The 24,336-nt window shown below is 37.1% G+C and overlaps 1 protein-coding gene across 1 annotated transcript in view; it reads right to left on the bottom strand.

Annotated features, from left to right (window-relative positions):
• Window positions 1–24,336, bottom strand: part of MUC4 (mucin 4, cell surface associated) — a 125,254-nt gene that overhangs the window by 81,036 nt on the left and 19,882 nt on the right. The window contains exons 11-37 of the mRNA XM_075863666.1: window positions 23,980–24,090; window positions 23,716–23,832; window positions 22,438–22,548; window positions 21,308–21,418; window positions 21,109–21,222; window positions 20,897–21,019; window positions 20,638–20,762; window positions 19,390–19,557; window positions 18,617–18,790; window positions 16,634–16,767; window positions 15,513–15,638; window positions 14,738–14,955; window positions 13,165–13,401; window positions 12,802–12,921; window positions 11,746–11,951; window positions 11,490–11,559; window positions 10,941–11,108; window positions 10,590–10,703; window positions 9,661–9,924; window positions 9,298–9,444; window positions 8,909–9,090; window positions 8,556–8,736; window positions 6,305–6,430; window positions 6,057–6,182; window positions 5,071–5,187; window positions 2,897–3,133; window positions 2,609–2,731 (exon numbers count right to left, since the gene is read on the bottom strand). Of these exons, the coding sequence (XP_075719781.1) occupies window positions 2,609–2,731; window positions 2,897–3,133; window positions 5,071–5,187; window positions 6,057–6,182; window positions 6,305–6,430; window positions 8,556–8,736; window positions 8,909–9,090; window positions 9,298–9,444; window positions 9,661–9,924; window positions 10,590–10,703; window positions 10,941–11,108; window positions 11,490–11,559; window positions 11,746–11,951; window positions 12,802–12,921; window positions 13,165–13,401; window positions 14,738–14,955; window positions 15,513–15,638; window positions 16,634–16,767; window positions 18,617–18,790; window positions 19,390–19,557; window positions 20,638–20,762; window positions 20,897–21,019; window positions 21,109–21,222; window positions 21,308–21,418; window positions 22,438–22,548; window positions 23,716–23,832; window positions 23,980–24,090 (4,050 nt within the window). The remainder of the gene's footprint in view (window positions 1–2,608; window positions 2,732–2,896; window positions 3,134–5,070; window positions 5,188–6,056; window positions 6,183–6,304; window positions 6,431–8,555; window positions 8,737–8,908; window positions 9,091–9,297; window positions 9,445–9,660; window positions 9,925–10,589; window positions 10,704–10,940; window positions 11,109–11,489; window positions 11,560–11,745; window positions 11,952–12,801; window positions 12,922–13,164; window positions 13,402–14,737; window positions 14,956–15,512; window positions 15,639–16,633; window positions 16,768–18,616; window positions 18,791–19,389; window positions 19,558–20,637; window positions 20,763–20,896; window positions 21,020–21,108; window positions 21,223–21,307; window positions 21,419–22,437; window positions 22,549–23,715; window positions 23,833–23,979; window positions 24,091–24,336) is intronic.

Here is a 24,336-nt window from a genome sequence, read left to right as displayed (position 1 = left end):
TCAAAGCTCGGACCCTCACCGATCAAAACTTTTGATATGTCTCTATGATGAAAGTTTTTTAAAAGTTTAGTTACTTTAGTTTACGTTTTGAAAAAAATCTTTTTTTTTTATTGCTATATCAATTCACTAAAAAAGGGCAATTAATGTGCTATGTACGAAAAGGACAGCTAGAATAACATGATAGAGTAATATGATATTTTAGGGTCCTCTTACATGGCCCAATGTGGGCCATGTAAACAAGCGCCGAAATACGAGACAGCTTGTTGATCGGCGCTCGTTTGCTCCTTTCACAAGGTGCTATGTATGGGGAAGAATGTTTGTTACTATGATCACTCATCCCCATACATTTCTATCATGTTGGCACCACATCTCCTTGTTTATACACGAGATGTGCTGCCGACAACGATAATATTTTCTGCTGCATAAACGATAATCGACAATCAGCTGGTAACGACAATCAGCTGGTGAACAGGTGTTTGCTCGTTCATCGGCTGATCGTTGCCCTGTTTACACACGGCAATGATTGGGAACGAGCGTTCTGTGAACACTCGTTTTCCTGATCATTGGCCCATGTAAAAGGGCCTTAACATCAGCTTGCACAGCAAAATAGAAAAGGTGAGGGGTCAACGGCGCTCCCCCAAGGTTATGCATGGAATGAGATGATTTTGATTGCCGGCTGCAACCCACAGCAGTCCCTCAGTAATAGTTCCTTGTTACCGGAGACAACGTATATAGAAAAATGAACAGTAAAAAGGCCGGGTAGTATTGGGTAACGACGCCAGGCTCTGGAGGACAAGGAACGAGGCTGGGTAAGTTTGATCAAGGCGATCTTTTTATTCAAACGACGACGCGTTTCTGGACCGGACTGGTCCCTTCGTCGGGTCTGTTTACAATGTTTGCACGTGTAAGGTGCTACTATATACAATAAAAAAAAACAGGAAAGAACCAGTGCACAGCAGTTGATTTTACAATTGCAATCACAAAAGCCGTTGCGGATTTAAAACCCCCCATATGGCATTTAAAATTAACATCAAATTTACTCAAAGCAGTACTATTACGTAACTTATAGTTTTTTATTGCAATTATGAACTTCCTTTCTTATAAACCATTTTTTATGAGAATTTGGTACAAAAAAATGCCTGAGTTTATAGGCGATCATATATTTCCTGCACAGGAAAAAGGCTATTATCAAAGGTAACACATGACAAGCAGTCCTGCACCCTTCTTACTAATTTTTATACACATTATTTTAAATGTTTTTATATATTTTTTCCACTTAATTGCGAAGAAATGGAATATGGGTTATGAAAATGAAATACCCCTCTTATTCCACCCACCTGAGCGTGTAAAACGAGATATATGAAGGATCAATATGGAACGAGATATAAGTTTATTCTAAACAAGCATCAATACGACGCAAAGTACTGACAACACAAAAAAAGTAAAGTGTACATACGATAAAAACGGTCTTTTAGAACTATATGCTTGTACATCAATTTATAAAAGTAAACTGGATGGAAACTTTGGATGATAATCCATTACAACAAAAACTCGGGCATTAATTATATTCCAAGAGTTGGAAACATTGCAATGAATAAATGTACACTGATAATTGAAAAACTGAAAAACATGAATGTTATGTACTGCTTTGAGTAAACTTGGTGTTCATTTTAAATGCCATATGGAGGGTTTTAAACCCGCAACGGCTTTTGTGATTGCAATTGTAAAATCTATTTCTGTGCACCGGTTCTTTCCCGGTTTTATTATTCTATATAGTAGCACCTTACACGTGCAAACATTGTAAACTGACTTGACGAAGGGACCAGTCCGGTCCAGAAACGTGTCGTCATTTTAATAAAAGGATCGCCTTGATCAAACTTACCCAGCCTCGTTCCTTGTCCTCCTGAGCCTGGTGCCGTTACCCAATACTACACTGCCTTTTTCCTGTTCATTTTTCTATTAGCATCAGCTTGTCTTTGATTACAGTACTAAAGTAGTGTACATACTGTAGTAGTTAATATGGTATTTTGGTCTAGCAAATTTATATGTATTGAATTTTATAGGCTACGGCAGACTGGATCAATTTTATTTGAGGGACGGGCCACGGCCAGTTTTAAGAGGTGACAAATTGCATCATTGCCCACTGCTCCCATTTCTTTGGGGTCCCCTAAAGACAGGAACCCCAGGAACAAACTAAAATCACCCAGTACTATTGAGCTTTGTATGGTCGTGTTATTTGGAAATTGAATTGCAGTAATATGTGGGCTCCTAAAGGCAGTATTATTTTGGCCCTATATGGTGGTATTATGTGGGCTCAAGTTACGAGACAAATTGTCTTAAAATGGCAAGACGGGGAGGGGCCTTATTTTGTTAATTGTCCATGGCCCCATTTTCTATTAAACCAGCCATAGGACAAATACTTTACGTCACCGTCTGACTGGTAAAAATATAAAACTTAGGTGTCATAATTGTACTTGTCCTTTTCAGAATTCTCTCCATCTTTTAAACTGTGTGCTAAGTTGCAGTTACCAGCTGCACCTTTAATCGTGGTAAAGAACTTTACTAAAATGTGGTAAATTAATAACTTAATCCATTGTGCTGTACTTACCCTCGCAAGTTCCATTTACAAGGTTGAATCCTGCGTTGCAAGAGCATTCATAGCTTCCATTAGTGTTCTTACAGGTTGCGTTTTCCCCACAAATGGAGGAATTTACAGAACACTCATCGATATCTGCAAAATTTAATAAATATAATTAAATTGTTAGTAGATATAGTAGAAAGCCGAAGTGAAGTATGAGAAAGGGAATAATCATGAAGAAAGTGTGTAGCTTGCGCAAGTATGGATATCTATTATGTGAGGTAAGGAAAGTACTATTACTTTAACAGATATACTCACCTACACAATCCTTCCCATCACCAGAATAACCACTCCTGCATGTACAGGTATAGGAGCCTTCAGTGTTGTTGCAGTACGCCCAAAAACTGCACTTGTGTGATGTTGAACACTCATCAATGTCTGTGCAGTTTTCGCCATCATACCCTTCCAAACATTCACATTTGTAGGAACCTATTGTGTTGTTACAGTTTGAATGCAAAGGGCAAGAGGCGGTATTCTCCAGGCATTCATCTATATCTGCAGAGAGAAGTAGAAAAACATGATCATTAAACACCATAAGAGCTATGCAGTTTTATTTAGTGGTGACGACCACCCTCATGAAATCTATGTTGACATAATTCTAACTAACATAATGTAATACTTAAACGCTATGTACACCTTTGGAAGTAATTTTGTTTTTTTTATTATTAAATGAACGTGGTATGTGTTTTTAAGCAACTTTTAAATTGACTTTTATTACAGATTTTTTAACTATTTATAATATAGCTTCTAGGTATTTCGTATACATAGAAGCTGTATTGTTCTTTCTCAGCCGATTCCGTCATTTCAACTGAACTGATGGCTCGACAGAGAGCTTGTCATATGTATTAAAACTAACTCTCCCCACAACCAGTTCTCTGCACGATGATCATCTGTTAACTGCAGAGCAGCCAATAGAAATAGTTTTGTTTGATGCTTGTCATAGATGGTGCAGAGCCTCTGCAGTAGCATGGCAGTATAGCTCAGAAGTTGCCTTCTTCTCAGATTGTTAGGACTGTAAGGGTATGTTCACACATTCAGTATTTGCCCTATGGCTAGTCCAACGTGTATTTTACAAGAGGTTAGGTGGCAGAAATCTGAGTCTGACACCGGATTTCTGCTGCGGATGTGTTGCAATTGTGAACGGGGAAGAGCCCCATTGTTAATCAATGGGGTTAATCTTCCATTTTTATTGTGCGGACTATAGAGCATGCTGCTTATTCCGTGCAGATAGAGCATATGGCATATTTGTAATGTGAATTATATGTCAAGGGTATGACTGCTTCCATTTTGTATGCTATTCTTCATTTTATAGAGTGTTATTTTGCACGTAAATGCTTGAGACAAAAACAAGATGAGCTATAGCGTGCTGAAGATTTAGATCAATGTATTGAGACTTATTGTCTCGCTGTTATCAGTAATATCTGCTTTGACCAGATGCTGTTATTTTGCTACTTCTTTAACGCCTAAGGTGAAAGACAAGATGTGGGTTTAAACTCATGACCTGAGTGTTAGTTGAACTTTGGACAAATAACACTTTAGTGTATGGGGAGTTATTAAGGGAAAACTGCCACTTTTTGGGGTATACAAACCGTTCCCATCCATTTGGAGTTTAGCTACAACCTCTATTGTCAAGACAAGATTTTTCCCTGCTGTTCCTCGCCCAGTATGGACTCCCCGGGAAGAGAGCGGAAGATCAAAAATTTAGCTAAGTAAATTCTGTATGTTATGCTGACTAAGTTTGGTGTGAAATCCACGCCTAAATCTTCATCAAATACTGAACGTATAAATAAGGCCTAAAGCTCTGTATTCTGAGAGCAGATATGAACCCTTCACATGCCCACTCAGCCTTTACTGTTTTAATTCATTATATTATCATTGGTTACTAATGGAGTGTATACTGTGGATATTACACAGTACAGTATACAGTATATCTTCACTACTACCTATCTGCAGAAAAAGTAAAAGGGGACTATATTGTCAGCTGCCAGAGGGGAAGGAGACTGATTCTGCTCAGAGTCCACCCCTAGCAGTACGGATTAGTAGCAGCACCAGGGGGGACACAGGGAAACAAGAAAAAGATGAGAAAGTTATTTTTATATGCTAGAAACACTGCAAAATACTTTAAAACAGCTATTAACATCATTTCTAGGCTTTGGTATGAAAATAATTTGTGGGATAACCTCTTTAATCGACATTGGTTAGGCCAGTGAATAAAATGTCATCAAACTTGTTGGGAAACTATCATAAGATGTTGCTTTATAAATGGAGAACAATTAAATTATTTTAATGGATTTTGATTTTATTTGAGAATATCACGCCTTAACTTACAGTATAAGGACAGATGAGTAGGCTACACATTTTCTGAATAAGTCACATTAGGGAATTCCAATAAATGGCAGCTTTATGTACTTGTTTTTCTCATTAAATCTTACCTGAACAGTTTACTCCACCATAACCTGGCAGACAATCACATATAAAGGATCCATTGGTATTGACACACATAGATTGATTAGGACAGTTGGACATGTTAAGGGCACATTCATTTATATCTGTGGGAGATATAGTTATTACATTAGTAGATTATACAGCATATATACGACAGATAGATGATAGATAGATAGATAGATAGATAGATAGATAGATAGATAGATAGATAGATAGATAGATAGATAGATAGATAGATAGATAGATAGATAGATAGATAGATAGATATGAGAGAGATTGATAGATAAATAGATAGATAGATAGATCGATAGATAGATAGATAGATAGATAGATAGATAGATAGATAGATAGATAGATAGATAGATAGATAGATAGATAGATAGATAGATAGATAGATAGATAGATAGATGATAGATATGAGATAGATAGATATGAGATGATAGATAGATAGATAGATAGATAGATAGATAGATAGATAGATAGATAGATAGATAGATAGATAGATAGATAGATAGATAGATAGATAGATAGATAGATATGAGATAGATAGATAGATAGATAGATAGATAGATAGATAGATAGATAGATAGATAGATAGATAGATAGATAGATAGATAGATAGATAGATAGATAGATAGAGCATTGGCCTTTTAAGTTTATTCTAAACATGAAATATAGAATCTATAATATAGTTGTCAACTTTTAAAGAATATGGATGTGTATCCAATATAAATTTATTTTCACAGTCCAATATATAAACAATTTTATAATACAAAGTTAAAACCTGTCTTCCAAAATATTGAATATTAATTCACTGCAGTCAATGTATGACACACAGAAGTTGCCTATAGACAATATAGAATATACAACAGACGTAATTGTGAAAATATAAAAAGTTACACATACTACAAGGTGACAGAAGTTATGAAGTATATGTGTTTAAAGAATTCTTGTATTTCTCAATAGGCCTTACCAACACAGAGTATAAGTGGATTTCCTTCATATCCAGGTAAACATTGGCAGGTATAATTCCCAGGAAGGTTTGTACAGTTGGTATTGTTAGCACATTGGTTGGCACCAATTATACACTCATTAATGTCTGAAGAAAAGCAGAAAAAATAAATATTTTTATAGGATTCTGTTAGTTAAACATTCTCAACGTCTCCAGACTTAAACATCATGTAAAACAATTGAACGACAGCATGGAGTCCACAGCCTTACCGACACACAGAGAGCTGTTGCTTTCATCCACTTCATAGCCTTCCTCGCAGCTGCAGTTGTATCCACCCAGGTAATTGTTACAAATTTGCTGACAACTTGATATATTAAGTATACATTCATTGATATCTAGAAATAAATTGTCAAGGAATTAGATGCATTCATAGTGACACAAAAAAAGTAAAATCTCAAGAATTTAAACCTTATTTTTCTACACGGAGCTGCAAATGCATTGCAACAATTTACAAATGACTATGGACTACAACAAAGCACATGGTAATATTACTATTATGGGTATGTGATATCACATACCCATAATATGCCATGTTGTCTGTCCTAACCAGTACTGCCAAACCAATTTTATATGGATCCAAAAAAGAAATCTCGCTGACAATTTGGATTATATCTCCGGGTCAGTTTTTTCATTAACTGGTTCGTGCGCACAGAGCATCCCATACTTTTCAAAAAGTGCTCTTGTTGACCCCTGGGCTATCCTATAAAACTCAGCCCTGGCAATTGTGACACAGTCATTGCTCCAAGAGAGCCACCGTCGATCATAGCCATACTCCTGTGGTGCCCGTGGTAGAACTTTATCGTATCCTCCAGAAACAACGCCGTTCTTGTCAATGTGTCTGGTATTGCTACTCATCTCCATTTAAGTGAATGGGGAAGACTCTTTTTTAAATCAGACAAATTTTACTGTAGTTTAAAAAGTGAATGTTTGTAGTGTTAAAGTAAGTGACAAATCTCTGCAAAACGGAACCTACATAATTCTAAGCAAATTCTTGTACTGATATAAACTACAATGTACTAATGATATGGGCAATGATATAATGTATATTCTGATTCTTTCCTTTATTTTACAACTGGTAGAATAACAAAATTAATATTCCGTCATGTGTTTTAACCCCATCTCGACCCAGCCCTTTTTCGGATTTTCCATTATGAATTTTTGGTTTTTCCTCCCCACCTTCCAAAAGTCCTAACTTTTTTTTTTCCATCAATATTGCCATATGAAGGTTTGTTTTTTGCTGGACGAGTTGTAGATTTTCACGGCACCATTTATTGTACCATATAATGTAGTGGGAAACTGGAAAAATAAATATCTTTTGGGTGGAATAGGAAAAAAACTGTGATTTCTCAATATTTTGGGGGTTTTGTTTTTACTGCGTTCACTGTGTGGTAAAATCGGCATGTTAACTTTATTCTGCGGGTCAAGACGATTACAGTGATGCCAAATTGATATTGTTTTTTTATGTTTTACTACTTTTACAAGGAAAAAAACTGATTGTTAAAAATAAAATTTGTGCTTACTCGCCACATTCTGAGAGCCATAACTTTTTAATTTTCCATCGATTGAGCGGTATGAGGGCTTATTATTTTGCGGGGCAAGCTGTAGTTTCTATTGGTATCATTTTGGGGTACATGAGACTTTTTGATCTCTTTTTATTTAATTTTTTGTGGTAGATGAAATGACCAAAAAACAGCAATTCTGCCGTTTTTTATTTTTGACGGCGTTCATTTGTGCGGACTAAATAATGATATATTGTAATAGTCAATACCAGTTATGTTAATTTACTCTATTTTTTTACATTGTGTGTGAGGGAAAATGATAAAAGGGGAGTTTTTGAACATTTAATTTTTTATTTATTTTACTGTTCTTTACTTGTCCCCCTAGGGGACTTGAACCAGTGATCACTGGATCACTTGCAAGATATACTAGAATACTAACGTGCTGAGGTATATCGTGATACTGATACTCTCCTATGAAGCCCTGCCATAGGCATAGGAGTACAAAGATGGCGAACCTGGGGGCCTTCATCAGGCTCCCAGGCAGCCATGCCAACCAACGGCACCCCCCGATTGCATCATTTAAAAGCCCCCCGATTTAGTAATTTAAATGCCGCTGTCGCTACTGACCACGGCATTTAACGGGTTAAACGAGCGGGATTGCACCCAAGCGGGATTCCTGCTCGTTACCCTGAAGTGTCAGCTGTAACACACAGCCAACACGCTCATTCTATGGAGCAAGCTGAGCCAGTGAGTCCGCTCCATATTCCCCCCACCCGACGTGCGCTGTATATATACGGCAGATGTCGGGAAGGGGTTTGAAACATTGAAGTGATACAACCCAAAAGTACAGGTCCCATGATTTTGGAGGAGGGAGTTGAAACCGTTTCTAATTCTCATTTAATGATGATGGCAGAATAGTCAGAGTTTAACATTTCTAATAAAATCTGAAGAGTTTACCCACCTGTGCAGGTTATTCCATCTCCAGTTAGTTCAGGAGGACATGCACCACAGGTGAATCCTTCCAAAGGTGCTGCTTTATCTGTACAAGTACTATTAACAAAACATTTGTTTTCTGCACAGGCATCAAAATTCTCGCCACAGAACATTCCTGTCCATGCAGCAGAACAGTTACATCCGGCTACCTGCATTGCGAGATAGATAGATTATAATGCACATGTCCCGTATGTAAAGCATAATATTTATAACTATCACATAGTGAGCGTGATAATGCTACTTCTGGTATTTATACATGAAATTAAATATTTATTCTATTGTCGTAAAATATATTAGATATTATTTAATAAGACAGTTTACCTTGAAGGTTGTGGTCTCATTTCCTAAGCTGAAGGGGCTATCATAGAGACAGCTGCCATTGTTGGTACAGTTGCAGAGCACAAGAGTTAGAATCACTTCAGTAGCGATTTTGGAGTCATTGGCTGCGATAGTGACGTTAATAGGTGTTGAACTGGTGGGATACCATACCAATTTTCCATTAGCTGTACAGCAAGAAAGAAGGAAGAGAATAAAGCACATTTACAAACAAAATAAGTTATTCATTTTGTGGGATATTAGAGGGATATGCTTTTCTTTATATTTCAGTGATGTGATAGGCTCATAGTAAATGAATAGGATAAATTGTATACTTTTAACCTATGAGGCAGCTATATCCATATAACCATCAGGATTACTTAACATATATTCACCTGTTATATTGATGTCAGGGGAGTCTGTCTCTAGAGAGAAGATCACAGTGTCATTGTTATCATCGGTGGCTGTGTAATACACGGTTATTGGCTCGAAAAGCTTGGTGCTGATGGTGGTTGGTCCAGTAACATTTGGAGGAAAATTAGCTGTAGAGAGAAGTTAATTTATTAAGATCTTTCTAAGTGAATGTATAGGTTTGGACTATATTATATGTTGACAGTTTGTTAATCTAGAGGTAAGTATTTTAACTTTAGAACGGTCATATAGAATATACTGTTGTTAAAATTATACCAAGACATAAACAAAATGACGGCAAAAGTCTATAAAAACATAGGTAAAAGAGTGTAAAGAATATCTCTTACACATTGTGCTGCTTTGCTCATTGGCTGAAATAAGACTGTTGTGTGTGGCCACTCCTAAAGCATCATTTCCAGTACTCAGGATATCAAAAATACACTCATCATTTCCTTGACATGTTTCATTTGCTTTTTTGATGGTTTCATTGTTACTGGTCAAGAGCAGCTCATCGTAAAACTTTGGCACAAATGTGTTATTGTTGTAGGTGTCCCAGGATTCCCCAGCTGTTTCGTTGTAGATGAAGATGCTGTCCACAAGGGTATTTTTCCCTGTAAAACAAGGTAGTCCATAAATGGAGATGGCAGTCCTTTCTGATTATATCCTTATCATTTGTATACTACAATAATTAGAACAACTTGTCGATGGATTCTGTCTGGAAAATGTTTCATGTTCAGCCCAATTACGCTGAAAGCTGACGAAGAATCGGAATAATACATGTTTATCTGGACTAGGCATGCAAACAGCAAAGCGAAACATGGAATCCCTATACTTCCAAATATTCCAATATAACACCATAGGCTAATTACACTATAATATGGCACGTAATGGAATATGCACCAATTTTTTTTCACTGATCCTATACAAACCTATAAGAATAAACCTCTGCGTGTGCCTCATATTAAGCCAAAGGAAAACAGAGGTACAGTGTGAACAGATATGAGTGCCATAAAACAAATCTGCGCAGCATATGGGCATGGGCATGGCCCCTTGTGCAAATAAAAACAAATGATTATATAACAATATATAAAATTTAGTTGTATGAATTTTTTTTTTATTTTTTTTTTAAATTACGTACATCTGTGACTATCTGGAAAGACCAGTAAGAAGTATCTGCATGGAAATGTCAGAGTAAAATTTATTTATTGGTCTTACTATTAAAATTTAAGAACACGATGACTTTCAAATAGCAAATTAGCTTTAAACAACCACTTACATGTCATTCCAATTTCAAATATCAGGGATTCATTGGGAAGCTTCACACCATTATACTCCAGTTTGGTTCCATTTGCTGCCATAAGATCATCCGTCTTATCATCATTAAAGATTCCTGTAAAAGCATGTACATCAAAGTTATTGCACCAAAAATAAATTCTAAATTTGCAACAACTGGTTAATGTAGCCTTTTTCTCACACGTTAGGGTTTTTCCTATGATGTTCATATTTTTGCCTGTATTTAGTCGGCAAACTGCAGTATTTGCCGACAGAGTACAAGGCATCTGCTGATAAGTGACAATATGTAAATACACTGTAGCAAACAAAGAACTGGCAGTAGAATGGATCTTACCCAGGAGACCTTCAGTTTTGTTCTTGTAGGAAGTATCTAACATTGTGACAAAGTTCAAAGCCCCCTCATTGGCCGAAACTGTGATTGAGATCCCACCATCAAATGAGGCTAGAATTTCATCTTTGCTTGTCTTCTCCAGTGTGACTTTGCTTATATATGTAGAGTTGTCTTAAAAGAATTTAAAAAAACATATATATTAATCATATGTATCCACACAAAACAGGCATTCCGTGCCATATGTAAAATATGTGCAGTTGTTTCATGTCATTTGATGTTATGTCATAGTCTTCAAAATGTTTTATTGAAATCTTGGATCTAGCTATATAGAATAAGATCAATTGGCCTTGGTCCAGCAAACCAATATCTTGAATCATGTTTCCTTTAATTCAACAGATATTTTGAATATATGGACCTCAAGTAGAATATTCTGTTTTGTTTTTTAATTGTTTGCAATTATTATTTATCAAATAAAAGTATTACATTAAATTATTTGGAGAAAAACAGTGACACTCAATTTAAATATTGTATTATGTGGAAATGTGATCTTACCTGGTAAAGTAAATTCAGTGCCATTCAAACTCACAATGGTTACATTGCTCCCTTGAAGTTTCCACTCAACCTATACAAAAAGACCAATGAAATGATGCCATCAACCACAAAATGTAAACCGTTTTAGAATTCATGTGTACAATGTTGTGGGGGGATACAATCATTGCCAAATGTTTACTTTGTGTCTAGTAAACTGTATGCAACATATAGCATGCAAACACTGTACTAGTGGATACATCTAAAAAACCAACTTTACCGTTGTCTCATTCTGAATTATTGCAGCCAGTCCCACAAAGTTGGTTGCCTGCGTGCCATTGCCAGCCCTAGCTGTACGCCCCTGAAGTCTAAAGATCACTGTGTCATTCTCATCTTTGACATTGGCCAAAATAAACTCTCCCAAGCCATTGAAAGTATATTTTACTCCATCCAGCGTGTTGACGTGGGGGTCACCAAATAAGGAGCCTAAAGAAAGATCATTATGTATTCAGTTTATCTTTAAAAAAAAGATTGGTCACATAACTAATTGACAGGTAGCTATCTAAGGCTTAGTTCACATGAGGCGGATACGCTGCGTAAAAGCACGCAGCGTATTCGTCCTATGTGCTGCAGGGGATTCCAGGTGAAAAACCGCACCAAACTGTGGTGCAGTTTTTCGCCCAGAATATGCACTGCGGAAAACTGCAGCACTTAGCAGGCCTACTAGAAAGCCAACCTTCTGGGATGATGTTTCATCCCGGTAGATCGCTGCAGCCTGTGATTGGCTGAAGCGGCGGTCACATCAAATGAAGCATCATCCCAGGAGGCCGGCCCTCAGACGTCATCCAGGCCAGACTCTTGGGATGATGTTTCATTCCATGTGACCACCGCTACAGCCTGGCAATTGGCTGCAGCAGTCACATGGGATATAACGTCATCCCAGGAGGCCGGCCTTTAGGAAGAAAAACAGACTCCTCGGTAAGTATAAGATTTTTTTTAAGAGTTGCGATTTTCACAGCAGAATCGCTGCGAATGCGCCGCAAAAACAACGCAACAAATGCTATATGTTGGGGGTTTTCCTTCCCCATTGAATTTAATGGGGAAAACCTGCAACAAATAAGCAGCATTTATGCAAATACAATTGACATGCTGCGGAATAAAATTTTGCACTGCAGGTCAATTTATGAGTGTTTTTCCGCTCAGTGTTTACGTAGCGTGTGGATGAGTTTTGTTTTAGCTTATCCACTTTGCTGTTACTTTATTTGCTTCGGAGTTTCGCAGCTAATTTCTTGGCGGAAAATCCACAGTATTTACAAAATACTGCTACTAAACTTACCAAAACGTGGTGGAACGTATCCAAAACAGTAATCATAGGGTCTTCTCTGCTGGTACAAGGAACATAGGGATGCAGAGCCGGAGTACTTGCAGCAATTATTGTAGGGATCAACTTCATTGTCTGTAAGGACAAGATAAATATAATATTACGGAAACATTTTGATGTATGACATAGTACATGTCATGCAGCAAAGAAATAAACCAGATGCCATTATATTTCTATGAGCTGCTCAAAATCTAGAATGATGAAATGTGCAACAGTATGACACAGCACATGACATAACTTTCTCACGTAAGTAGTAAAAAGCTTTGCTACAAAGATCTTATTAATTTCCATTGGTGAGCAAGATTTTATTATTATTACCTTTGTATAGTTTTCTTTGTGTCACCAACTGTGTTTGAAAATAGCTGTAATAATAATTATAGTAGTAGCTAGGGTTCCACCATCTCAACCAGCTGTTTTCATATTCCCATGGGGTTGGTAAGTATCTTTCTTTTTCTCCATAGGACAAACTGCCCCAATAATTGTAGTAACATCTTGTGCCTCCTCCATACCATGTTGAAAATGCAGTCTGGAAAGTGTAATAGGAACTATACCAATCTGGGAGAGCAAAATGGAACAAACGATTTAGTGGTATATGGATCATTATTTGCATTTTGACTGTATGTGTAACAAGCATAGCTACTTTAAAGAGAACCCGTCTGCTCTACTGACATTTTGGTTTTAGTAAATACTTGTATTCTCCATAAAATATACATTCTGAAGCTTTTTTTTTCCCTTAGGACTCTGCATTGTGCAATTCCTTTATTACTCCTCCTAAAGATATATGAATACATTGACAACTGGGTGTTATCATTCTACTTATCAATAGGGTGTCTGATACTGAGAGCACTGATTGTCAGCACAGTATAATTGACAAGGGGAATAGTAAAACACAGCTGTCAATTTTGTTCATATATTTCCAGGAGGACTACCAGAGGAATGGCGCAATGCAGAGTTGTAAGAAAAGATGCTCCTGCATTATTTTATCGGGAATGCAAGTATTTACTAAAACAGACATGTCAGGAGAGGCGACAGGGTTAAATCCTGCTCTATTTTCACCCTTACCACAGTGCATTATTAGTTGTGCAACACATAATGTAACATACAAGCCCTTTTTTCGCCCTTTCATCATTGAAATGCTTAGACTTGTGTTTGGCAAGCTTTTTACATTACAGCTTGTAGAAATATTAACATTTTATGGAGCATTTAATGTTTTATGGTAGCAATAACATTTATAGAAGGATTTATTTTAATGTGAAGGCAAAAGTACAACAGAAGAAGACAAAAATGCAAGGTTCACTTAAAGACTTGATCAGTTGGGGTGTTCGCCAAATGACCGTTTTCTTACCTAGCAGGAAATAATGAAGAAAAAGTTCATGCAGTGTTTCAATACCGGCACCAGGCTAATAAGTAGAGATGAGATGTGGATAATAAAAGTATTATTTATTCATGCAGACTACGTGTTTCTGGACGGAACCGGTCCCTTTATCAGGTCCGGTATAATGTGATTATCCACATCTCATCTCCACTTACTAGCTTGGCGCCGGTACCGAAAACACTGCATGAACTTTTTCTTCATTATATCCTGTTGTATCTCCATCTCCACGACAAGGATTTATCCTTGAAGGGATCGCAGTGGGTGACAGCTGGCAAACACCGATATCACAAGGACTCACGGTTGCAAGGTTTTCTGGTAGTGTGCCCACTACCACAGAAAGGCATTCTGGTGAGTCTGTTGATAAAGGACTACTCCAAAGTGTATAAACCATACACAGACCGACATCACCTCAGAGGCGTGCCACTCCTTCCCTTTTTCTTCACCTTCACACCTATACGCTCTCTTACCTACACATTTGTACATGATAAAAATGCACTTTGCAATTTTGAGACTGACCTGTATTTTTCTGTGGAAAGCCATAATATGGTAGACTACTCGCTGTTCTATAAGAAGAATCAAATATGGCCTGCCAGTATGAGCAAGGGCATGGGCGGCTGTAATAAATCCAGTACGGATATGCGTTAATGTCATTATAATACCAATTCAAACATTTCTGCCTGTAAGTCGATGTGCTGGCTGTGTTATATTCCAGACGATACGCCCAATAGCCTTTTCTATCTGCCATAAGAAAATAAATGAAAATATTAGAAACAAATATGAATGGAGACAGCAGGAACGCTACTCAAGCCTTTCATTTGAGATACTTTATGAATATATATTGTAAAGCAAGAAAGTCTACATACTAAGGCATCATGGACATGGCAATTCCGTGTGCACGGCCTACACTCTGATCTTTAATATGGACCCATATTGCACTCCCTATGCCACCATAAGGTACCTGTGTTAGGCACCATATTCTCCCCGAGAAGCAATGCTTTAAGAGAAAAATACTTCTGTAATACGGCATGTGATGGCCCATGACAAAATTTTATTTCTCATGGATTTTCACGGAATCGGTGTAAAAAAATGTCTCCATGTATCTCCAGAGGTACAGTATGAGCCCATAAAAATGTATAGGTCCTGATTCCAGATCTGTGTGATATGGATTCCAAATATGATCATGTGCATTAAGCATACTTCAGAAAAGATCACTCTGGGAAAAAATGACTGCATGTTTGTAGGTTCACAGAAACATTGTGTATTATTTTTCAGTTAAATCCATGGGCAGTACTTACTTGTATTTTGTCCTACGTATTGATCTGGAGTATATCTTTTCTGAATATCCCAATAAGAGTTCGTTTGTGGGTCATTATATGACGGGAAATTAGTAACATAAGGATAGACTGAAGGTCCCCCACTAAAGCCAAAAACATATGAAGCAATAGTTATAGACATGGTAATGCACCCAGTAACACTATATCTAAACTGTACAGCCTGTATTTCTGGGTTATACAAGGAATGTCCTAATGCTTGTTTTTTTTTATGATTCTGAGACTGCAGGACGTATAGTGACATTTGGGTCAAATAATAGGAATACTGGTATGCTATCACTTTGAAAGAAAACGTAATACATTGAGGACACTGATACTAATATAACTGTCTATATAAAGTGAATGAATGGTGTGAATATTTTGTAACATTATAAAGCCCAACCATTGATATTATTGATTATTATATACAGCCCGTTTTTAAGAATTCCCAGAATTCCCAGAAGCTTTGATACAACTATTCATCGTATTTTTGGATTACTTTGTAAACGTATAATGTACACGTCTTCAAGTTTATTTAAACGGTCACTCCAACCCAAGTTTAACCTCCCTATTACATTCTTATTTCATCCCTAGTTTATCTGCACTATTATTTTACATTTTAGCTATACACTCATGGATTACACAAACTTTGTAATATAATGAACTAATGGGATAAGTCCATATACAATGGTATATATAACGGTATTAACCGATTTCTACCTAATAAATTACATTTACTCAAATATTTCTGTAAGGTTAGATCAAATATGTCTTTGAGGTCTTGATAAAGTGGGGTTGCACTTTTGGGTAAAATGTAATTTCTCCTTTCTTCATTTGTTTTTTTTATCATTGACATTCTTATAGTTTGTTACTTTTTATGATGAGATGTTCTTATAATTTGTTACTTATTATGATGAATTCTGTATTTCTATAACTATTGTAGTTGTAGGGTATGACTCTACACTATGTTACTAAACTCTTGCGATAATAGTCACCCTTAAATTAATTGTTAACTGGCTGTCATGTAGTGAACATTTGCTAAATATACATTGGCATTAATGGACACAAAACTCTCCCTGATAAGTATATAATAGCTATATACCTGAAGTAGCCCATTTTTGGTAGGTAATTAGTAGGTAGTGAGTAATATCTCCAGTTCATTCCTCCATCTGCATATCGCATCAGGCAGAAAGAGAAGATGCCATCTGTGACTAACACAGCTTGGTAGGTGCTTGTCTGCAATATAAGTGGTAGAATTATAATGATAGGTTGCATGTAATAGATCATCAATAATGTAACCATACAATGTTATAACAATATGGATATGGTATCATATTAAATCTTATTCTCCAATGTAAAGACATGTTTATGTCAATTGAATCTTAATAGTAATTATCAGTAAGCACGACCCTTGAACTTTTCCATATTTTGTTATTTAACACATCGGATAACAGTGGCTAGGCTTTTTTAATATTGATCAACATAAAAAAAGACACTATTATCTTTTGACAACCGTGCAACATGTCTTTGTGGCGAGGTCCTGAGTCTTGGTAAAAGTATGCCGCAAGTATAAAAGTTACTGAACAAGCACAATTGGTTGAACGGCTGCCTCAAAAAAAAAATCTTTATTACTTCTGCCTTCTTTACTTTTTAATACACAGCACTCATTGAGCAATGCTGCTATATGTAATGGTTTCAGTTTGGGAGCTGTTCATGCGACTGAGCTGTCGTATTTAACAAGACCTAGCTTAACCCACATGATGACAAATGTCACTTGTCTAAACTGCTTTTCTGTGTAACAGGAAAAGCTTTGGAGATTCGTGCATACGTGAACACGGGGTGTAGAGGGCCTTGTACAGATGTAGCAATCTTTACCTTCACTTTTAACGCATTGAATGTACAGTGGCAAGAAACTTTGACTTTAATTTTTCAATGGTTTTCAATGGCTTAAGTGATAAGTTATCACGCTGCAGCAAGTTATCAGAGTCAAGATAAGGACTGCTATACCTGTATGTCATGGCAAGAATCTGAAGCTATATGGGAGATTGGCAGCCATTGGTGGTGAAGAAATAATAGCGTTGGATCAGCCAAGCTGTAAAGTTATAAGGGAAACAAGCTACATTGAAGGGGAAACAAGCCTATATGATTGTAGACCAGAGTGGCGGTTGTTAGAACAATGCAACATTTCTATTGTGATGTATATGAGGAAGTCATGGCAAAGGAAATTTTAGTGAGATTGTGGATTGTGAAATCAGCTTTGTCCAAGTTGAGTTTGAGGAAGCAGGAGGAAAAGAAGAAGGAAACAGCCTGGAACTTTGGATAGTAAGGAAGAGAGAGCAGGACTTCCTCTTTTCCTGTCAACATACAAATAATATTCAAAACCATTCGAAAATTACCTGGCCAAGACCATAAATAGAGATGTAGAACAGGAGTGGACTAAAAACAAAAACTATAAGGCTATGTTCACACGGAGTATTTTGGGGGAGGAATATCTGCCTCAAAGCTCCAAACGGAATTTTGAGGCAGATATTCCTCCCCCAAAATACTCCGTGTGAATAGCAATTATCGCGCCGTTTTTCGCCCGCGGCCATTGAGCGCCGCGGGCATAAAACACGCTTTCTCCTGCCTCCCATTGAAGTCAATGGGAGGTCGGACGCGGAAGCGCCCGAAGATAGGGCATGTCGCTTCTTTTTCCCGCGAGGCAGTTTTACTGCTCGCGGGAAAAAGACGCCGACGCCTCCCATTGAAATCAATGGGAGGCGTTCTCGGGCCGTTTCTGCCGAGTTTTGCGACGCGGTTTCCGCGTCAAAAAACTCGGCAAAAGACCCCGTGTGAACATAGCCTAAGTACACCAACAGAAACTAGGCTAAAGGAGGCATTGGTGTGTGAGTAGGTTACACCAAACAAACAAAATTCTATGTTTGGCATAAACCACACCTCAATCCAATGGAGACTTGTGACTCGGATTTAGTCGCTTTTAATCATGATCTCATTCAATTCAACAGAGTGTGAAAAGTTTTACAAAGGAATGAGGAAACATTTCAATAAAGAAAGGCATACATGCTGTAGTTGCTAGGTATCTTACCTCATAGGAATTGAAGAAATATGAAGGATATGGCAGAGCTTGATGCCAAGTGATCTTTATGGCCCAGAGAGCATTGAAGGTCACAGAAGGGATTGAAAAAGATTTCTTTACTTCAGATTCAAGTTGGTCTTTGAAAACTCTGTTTTGACTGGGTGAAGCCTGGAAGTCATATGTCTGCAAAAAAAATAATAATATATAAAGAAAAGGAAAGTTAGATTTAAGGATGTCGGAATGTTGTTGCTAAAGGAAAAACCTGTTGCTAAAGGGTACAACTCTCAACTTTCTTGCCTTGCTAGTCTTTTATTCTGACTAATTTTCAAACACAGTAACACTTTCATTCAGGTAAGTTAGATATAACATTATAGAAACAGAGAACTCCCTGAGGAAGTGAGCAATGCGAAACGCATGTTGGGGAGTCCCTCCTTACACCCATATGGATATAAATTCTACGATGGGTATGTACTATTGACCATTTGTAGTGGCATATTATACTATAATGGCGACCATCTTAATACAGCCAGCTGCTCTGTATAGGGAATACAGAGCACATTTTTAATAAAGACTAATTATAAAGTTACACCAAACACACTGACTGACCTGTTTATAAAAAAAAAAATGTCCCTGAAATCTGTACAAAGCCTTTAAATCAGATATTGTAGCTACTGGGAATAAACAAAGTTTCTTCCATTGTCTCTAATGTTCTACGTTGTAAAAAGAGTTTTGTCTATTCATTTATGGAATATTGACAATGGAGCTAAAAAGATTTATCTCACCTGGTAGTAAAGTTCTCCCATTCTGGAGAAATCTGCATCTGCCCAGAAAACAGCAATCATGGGAGGAGTAACGTTATCGTTGTCATAGAAGTTATTATTCGGATATCTCATTGTGTAAACTGGGTCATAAGAATTTCGTCGAAAAATAATGACACCATTATCTGTGAACTGTTTAAAAGGAAGTCAGAAAAAAATGTATCATGTGACCAAGCCTTGCTATTAGAGATCCAAAACTAATCATGACTTAAGGAAAGGCCCAATGCAAATCTTATATTATAACACTTTACGCAGACAAATTGCAAGTAGGTTAAAGGAATAGTGCCCTTTACTGAAGTAGAAAATGATGGGAGTTATCGGGACAGCCAAGCAACTAGATTTCAAGCTAGAGAGCTACATGTGTGCATCAACACCTATCCATCTCTTATCACGTGGATTGGAACAATGAACAGCCATCAAGGGTCCCCTGTTTTCCTGAGAGGTGGGGATCCAATTTTTTTAGCAATGTATACACTACCCATATAATTAGTGACTGCCAAGAGCATAATTAGAAAATGTTGGGTAGAAGAACCAGCCCGGCAGAGAGGGTGGGTGGTTGAAAGCCAATAGCACTTGCCACACGTGACTGCACTATAATACGGCCCTAGTTATCTATATTTACTGAGGTTCCTCTGAAGTGCAGTTGGTATCTAGTCCAATATCAAACTAAGTAATGATTGAAGAAATGAGAACTATATATGACACTATTTTATTTTAACTAACAAAACATTTTACAGCACAAGCTTTCAAAAGATTTATTCCCTTCATCAGGTAAAAGCAGTACTGATCCACATAGGGACAAATGTAATACTCAAATCAACCAGTAAAATAATCATTTTGATTCTGGATTAGTAAGATTTCTATCTACATCCTAGTGTATCAATATTGTTTAACCTGATGTAGGGAGTGCAACTCTCAATCTCTGCATGAACTTCTTTACTACAAATAGACAAATGTGGCTACAATCACAGTCCACTTTAGTGATTGGGTACATCCCGTCAAATCATATTATCCACTGATTTATCATTTACATACTTATATGAAGACTATGGATATATACCCTAGAGTTATTAATGCACAATGACAATATTTTTCTGACTGATATGTCTTTTGAATAGGTTTTTAATTTTTATTTTATTGCAGTTATTATAGGTCATAGGTGGCCACATATTAGAGATGCAACACATTTACTCATGGAAATCTGTAACTTACATATAATGTGCTGTAAAATGATGCACCAAAAGGAAATCCTGTTGGGATGTTAATCATAGGAGAAACAAAATCTGAAGAGCGCCGGGTAGCTCTTATTCCGTTTTGGTATTCAAACAATCTGTCCTCTGAAATGAAGATAATATAACAATATATATACAAATATACTGTAAAATGTACTGTCAGTATTCAATAAGGAATAACGTAGCCTGATAAACGTGCATGTTACATGTAGGGAGAAAAAAATAAATCTATTTGATACCTTTGCAGGTAAATCCATCACCCACAAATCCAGAATTGCAAGTGCAGTAATATGACCCTGGTGTGTTTGTACATTTGGCAAGAGGGCTGCACCTGTGACGTCCAGTCATGCATTCATCCACATCTGGAAAGCATGAAAATGTAGAAAGTCAGTGGTTACATTTTTAACTAATCATCTAAAACTGCTAACAATATAAAATAATAATACATTACCTATGCTGCAAGTTGACCCTCCCCAGTTAGTAGGACATGAGCAGGAGAAAGCATTTATTAAGTCAATACAGATGCCACCATTACTACACGATGTTCTGGTACAGTCATTAATATCTACAAGAGAAAATATTGATATTATCAGTAGTAAAGTTAAAAAATATATACACAGAATTCCTCCAGTCTGTCAGGTTCTACTCACTTATTTCACAGAATCGGCCAGTGAATCCAAGATTACAGGAGCAGGAGAAACCATTGATTAAATTATTGCAGCGTCCGTACCTACAGGGGTTACTCAAACATTCATCAATATCTGTTGGAAAAAGGTTTTTTTACTAAATATATTATATTAATAATAATAGTAATATACACCAGTCACTAGGATAATATTATATTGAGAGCCATTCTTAGTACTGCTTACTGTACATATGTATTAACATTACAGAGGCAAAACTATAGTTGTAATAATACGGCACACAGTCATAATTATCATAATCTCTGATTATTGTTTCTTCCCATTTAAAGGGGTATTCCCGACTCACACATTTATGTCATATCCACACCTCCGACACCCGTACCTACAGATGTGTCTACGCCTCCAACTTCTTATAAAACCAATTCAATATAATAATGCGACATGCTCACAAAATCCTTGACAGGTTGAAATTCTCTTTACTCCCACTAGGTGGTCACACAAAGACACATATATCATAGACATCTCATGTTTTTTTTTTCAAAGCTGTTCATCTGGTGCCACACATCTCAGGATATGTTGAGGTATGAGAAAAGGTAAGGAAGGACACGTGTATGTGGAGAACGTGATCACTTGACCCACATCCTGCCTGGTAAGATGGCCACCGGCCGCTGCATCCAGGCGGAGAATGAAAAGAGCTGTGCACACATGAAGGGAGAGGTGGCTTGCTGCTCAGTCTTTTTCATAACTCTCATAGAACTGAAGAGAGAGAGAGCTGTCCATGCACATGGCCATATGCATAGCCACCTCTCTATTCTTCCCATAGATATGCCATAAATGTGTGAGTTGGGAACACCCCTTTAAACTATTTTAGAAGTATTTACACTCTAGTGAGATATTCAGAGACCAAAGCTCTTTTTTTCATGAGAGTGCTTTAAGAATCCCCCAATTTTATTGTATAGATCACTGCTACCTAGTATCATAAGAAATACCAGTCAGAATACATATCATTAAGTTATCCTCCCATGAGAAATGTTTTAGAATTTAGTTAAGCCATTCCTTAGTCATAGCTGGGGAAGCAGAGTTTCCTAATACAGTTGTGAATTAGTGTGGTTGCTAAAAAGAAGAGCGTCTCTTACCTTCAGCGCAGTTTACACCAGTGAAACCAGAATAACAACTGCATACATAACTTCCATTGGTGTTATAGCAGTTACCATTTCTACATGGATTCTGCAAACACTCATCCACGTCTGAGGAAAAAATCAAAACAATTTACTATCATTTTCATGAATTCATCATAATAGAGGGGGGAATTATTAGCAATGCAGATAAGCCAAGGAACACTTGGATGACAGATACTTTCATGAAATAAACATGTATTATTTAAGCGCTGCAATTACAAAATTAAAGTCCCTTTACACAAAGCTTAATTCTCAAGTATTTGTTGGACATTTCCATCAGGACGACCCTTGCTGCAGGTGGGGTAAGGAGCATCACGGCCAACTCTCGCGAGAGCTGACAACTCTCGCGAGAGCTCTGTGCTATGTAGTAATGCCTACTGTAAATGTTGCTGTGAGTGGCATTAAAGGGAACCTATCACTAAATTTTGGAGCACTTAACAACGATCATGTCGTTATACTGCTGGTGAATAGCGTCCCAAACATGCCCCTCTAAAAATTGTCCGTTTTAGCATTTTGTCTAAAAAGAAGTTATAAATACAGCGTGCGCTGTGTGTAAATTGCCAGAGAGGAGTCCTGAGATGAGTCCAACGGCATCCTGCACATGCTCAGTGCTCAGATGAAGCCGAGGCCAGTACAACTGGGATCATTTCAAGACCCTTTTCTGGTCATTTACACACAGCGCATGCTGTATTATAGCTTCTTTTTAGACAAAAATGGTAAAAAGGAAATTTTTTAGAGGGCATGTTTAGGACGCTATTCGCCAGCAGTAAAATGACATGATGGTGGTTTAGTGCCCTAAAACCTTGTGACAGGTTCCCTTTAACATTTACTGATAATTTTGCTTATAACAAAAAAAATTTGCAGCAGGGGCGTGTTTTCTTGTTTATCGCAGAATTGCTCAGAAAATGATAAAGATAATTGTCCCTTGTAAATGGACCTTTTCTTTGGCAGAGGAGGGAAAAGGGGTATCAGATGGGGTTACCTCATATGAAATCGTCTTCACATCTCTTTTAAAGATCTACTGTAGGACTTTTCTGACTTGACTTTCCTATAAACCAAAGTCTAGTAACGTAATAGACCGCTAGAAGCACCTACTTTGGTAATATAATCTGTCTGGTTCACTGGTTTTGTTGTAATTATGAATAATTAAGATTCAAGAAGCTAACCGATTTACACTTGTGAAAGGTAATAATAATATGTAGCATGTGAAAAAGAAAACCATCATTGTAGTCTTACCTATAGTACATACTTGTCCTGTCCATCCTGGCCTACACTGACAAGTGTAAGAGCCATTGGTGTTAATACATGTGCCTTGAAAACTGCAGGGGTTGTTTCTTTTACATTCATCAATATCTGTTGGAGAAAGAAAGACATCCACCATCATACTTTGCAAAATAATACATTATGCCACGGTGAAGGTCCAGTCACGCCAAGTCCAGCTATATGACAGTGACTACAATGCATAGTGTCTTTAATTTCAAAGTACTTTCACTTTTTTACCTGTATTACATGTGGTTCCCTCCCATCCATTGTTACAGAGGCAAATAAATCCATATACTCCATTATGGCACTGGCCATGGGCACAGGGGAAATTCTTGCAATAATCATTCTCTATTATACAGGAAAAAAATTGTATTATTTAATATGTTGTTCCATGATAAGAGGAAGAATAGAAGAAGAATAGGGAAACAAGACACATCAAAAACTAGCAAGAACAGGATATATATATATATATATATATATATATATATATATATACACACATACATTCCAACTTGTCGTGGCAGGTGGGCAAACACTTTTTGATCAAAATGTGCACTAAGAACATCCCTATTTGTAAGTAGATTTAGCAGTAAT

The sequence above is a fragment of the Rhinoderma darwinii genome, chromosome 4 (assembly GCF_050947455.1).
Source record: "Rhinoderma darwinii isolate aRhiDar2 chromosome 4, aRhiDar2.hap1, whole genome shotgun sequence".
Taxonomy (NCBI): Eukaryota; Metazoa; Chordata; class Amphibia; order Anura; family Rhinodermatidae; genus Rhinoderma; species Rhinoderma darwinii.
This window is presented reverse-complemented; position numbering and strand designations above follow the sequence as displayed.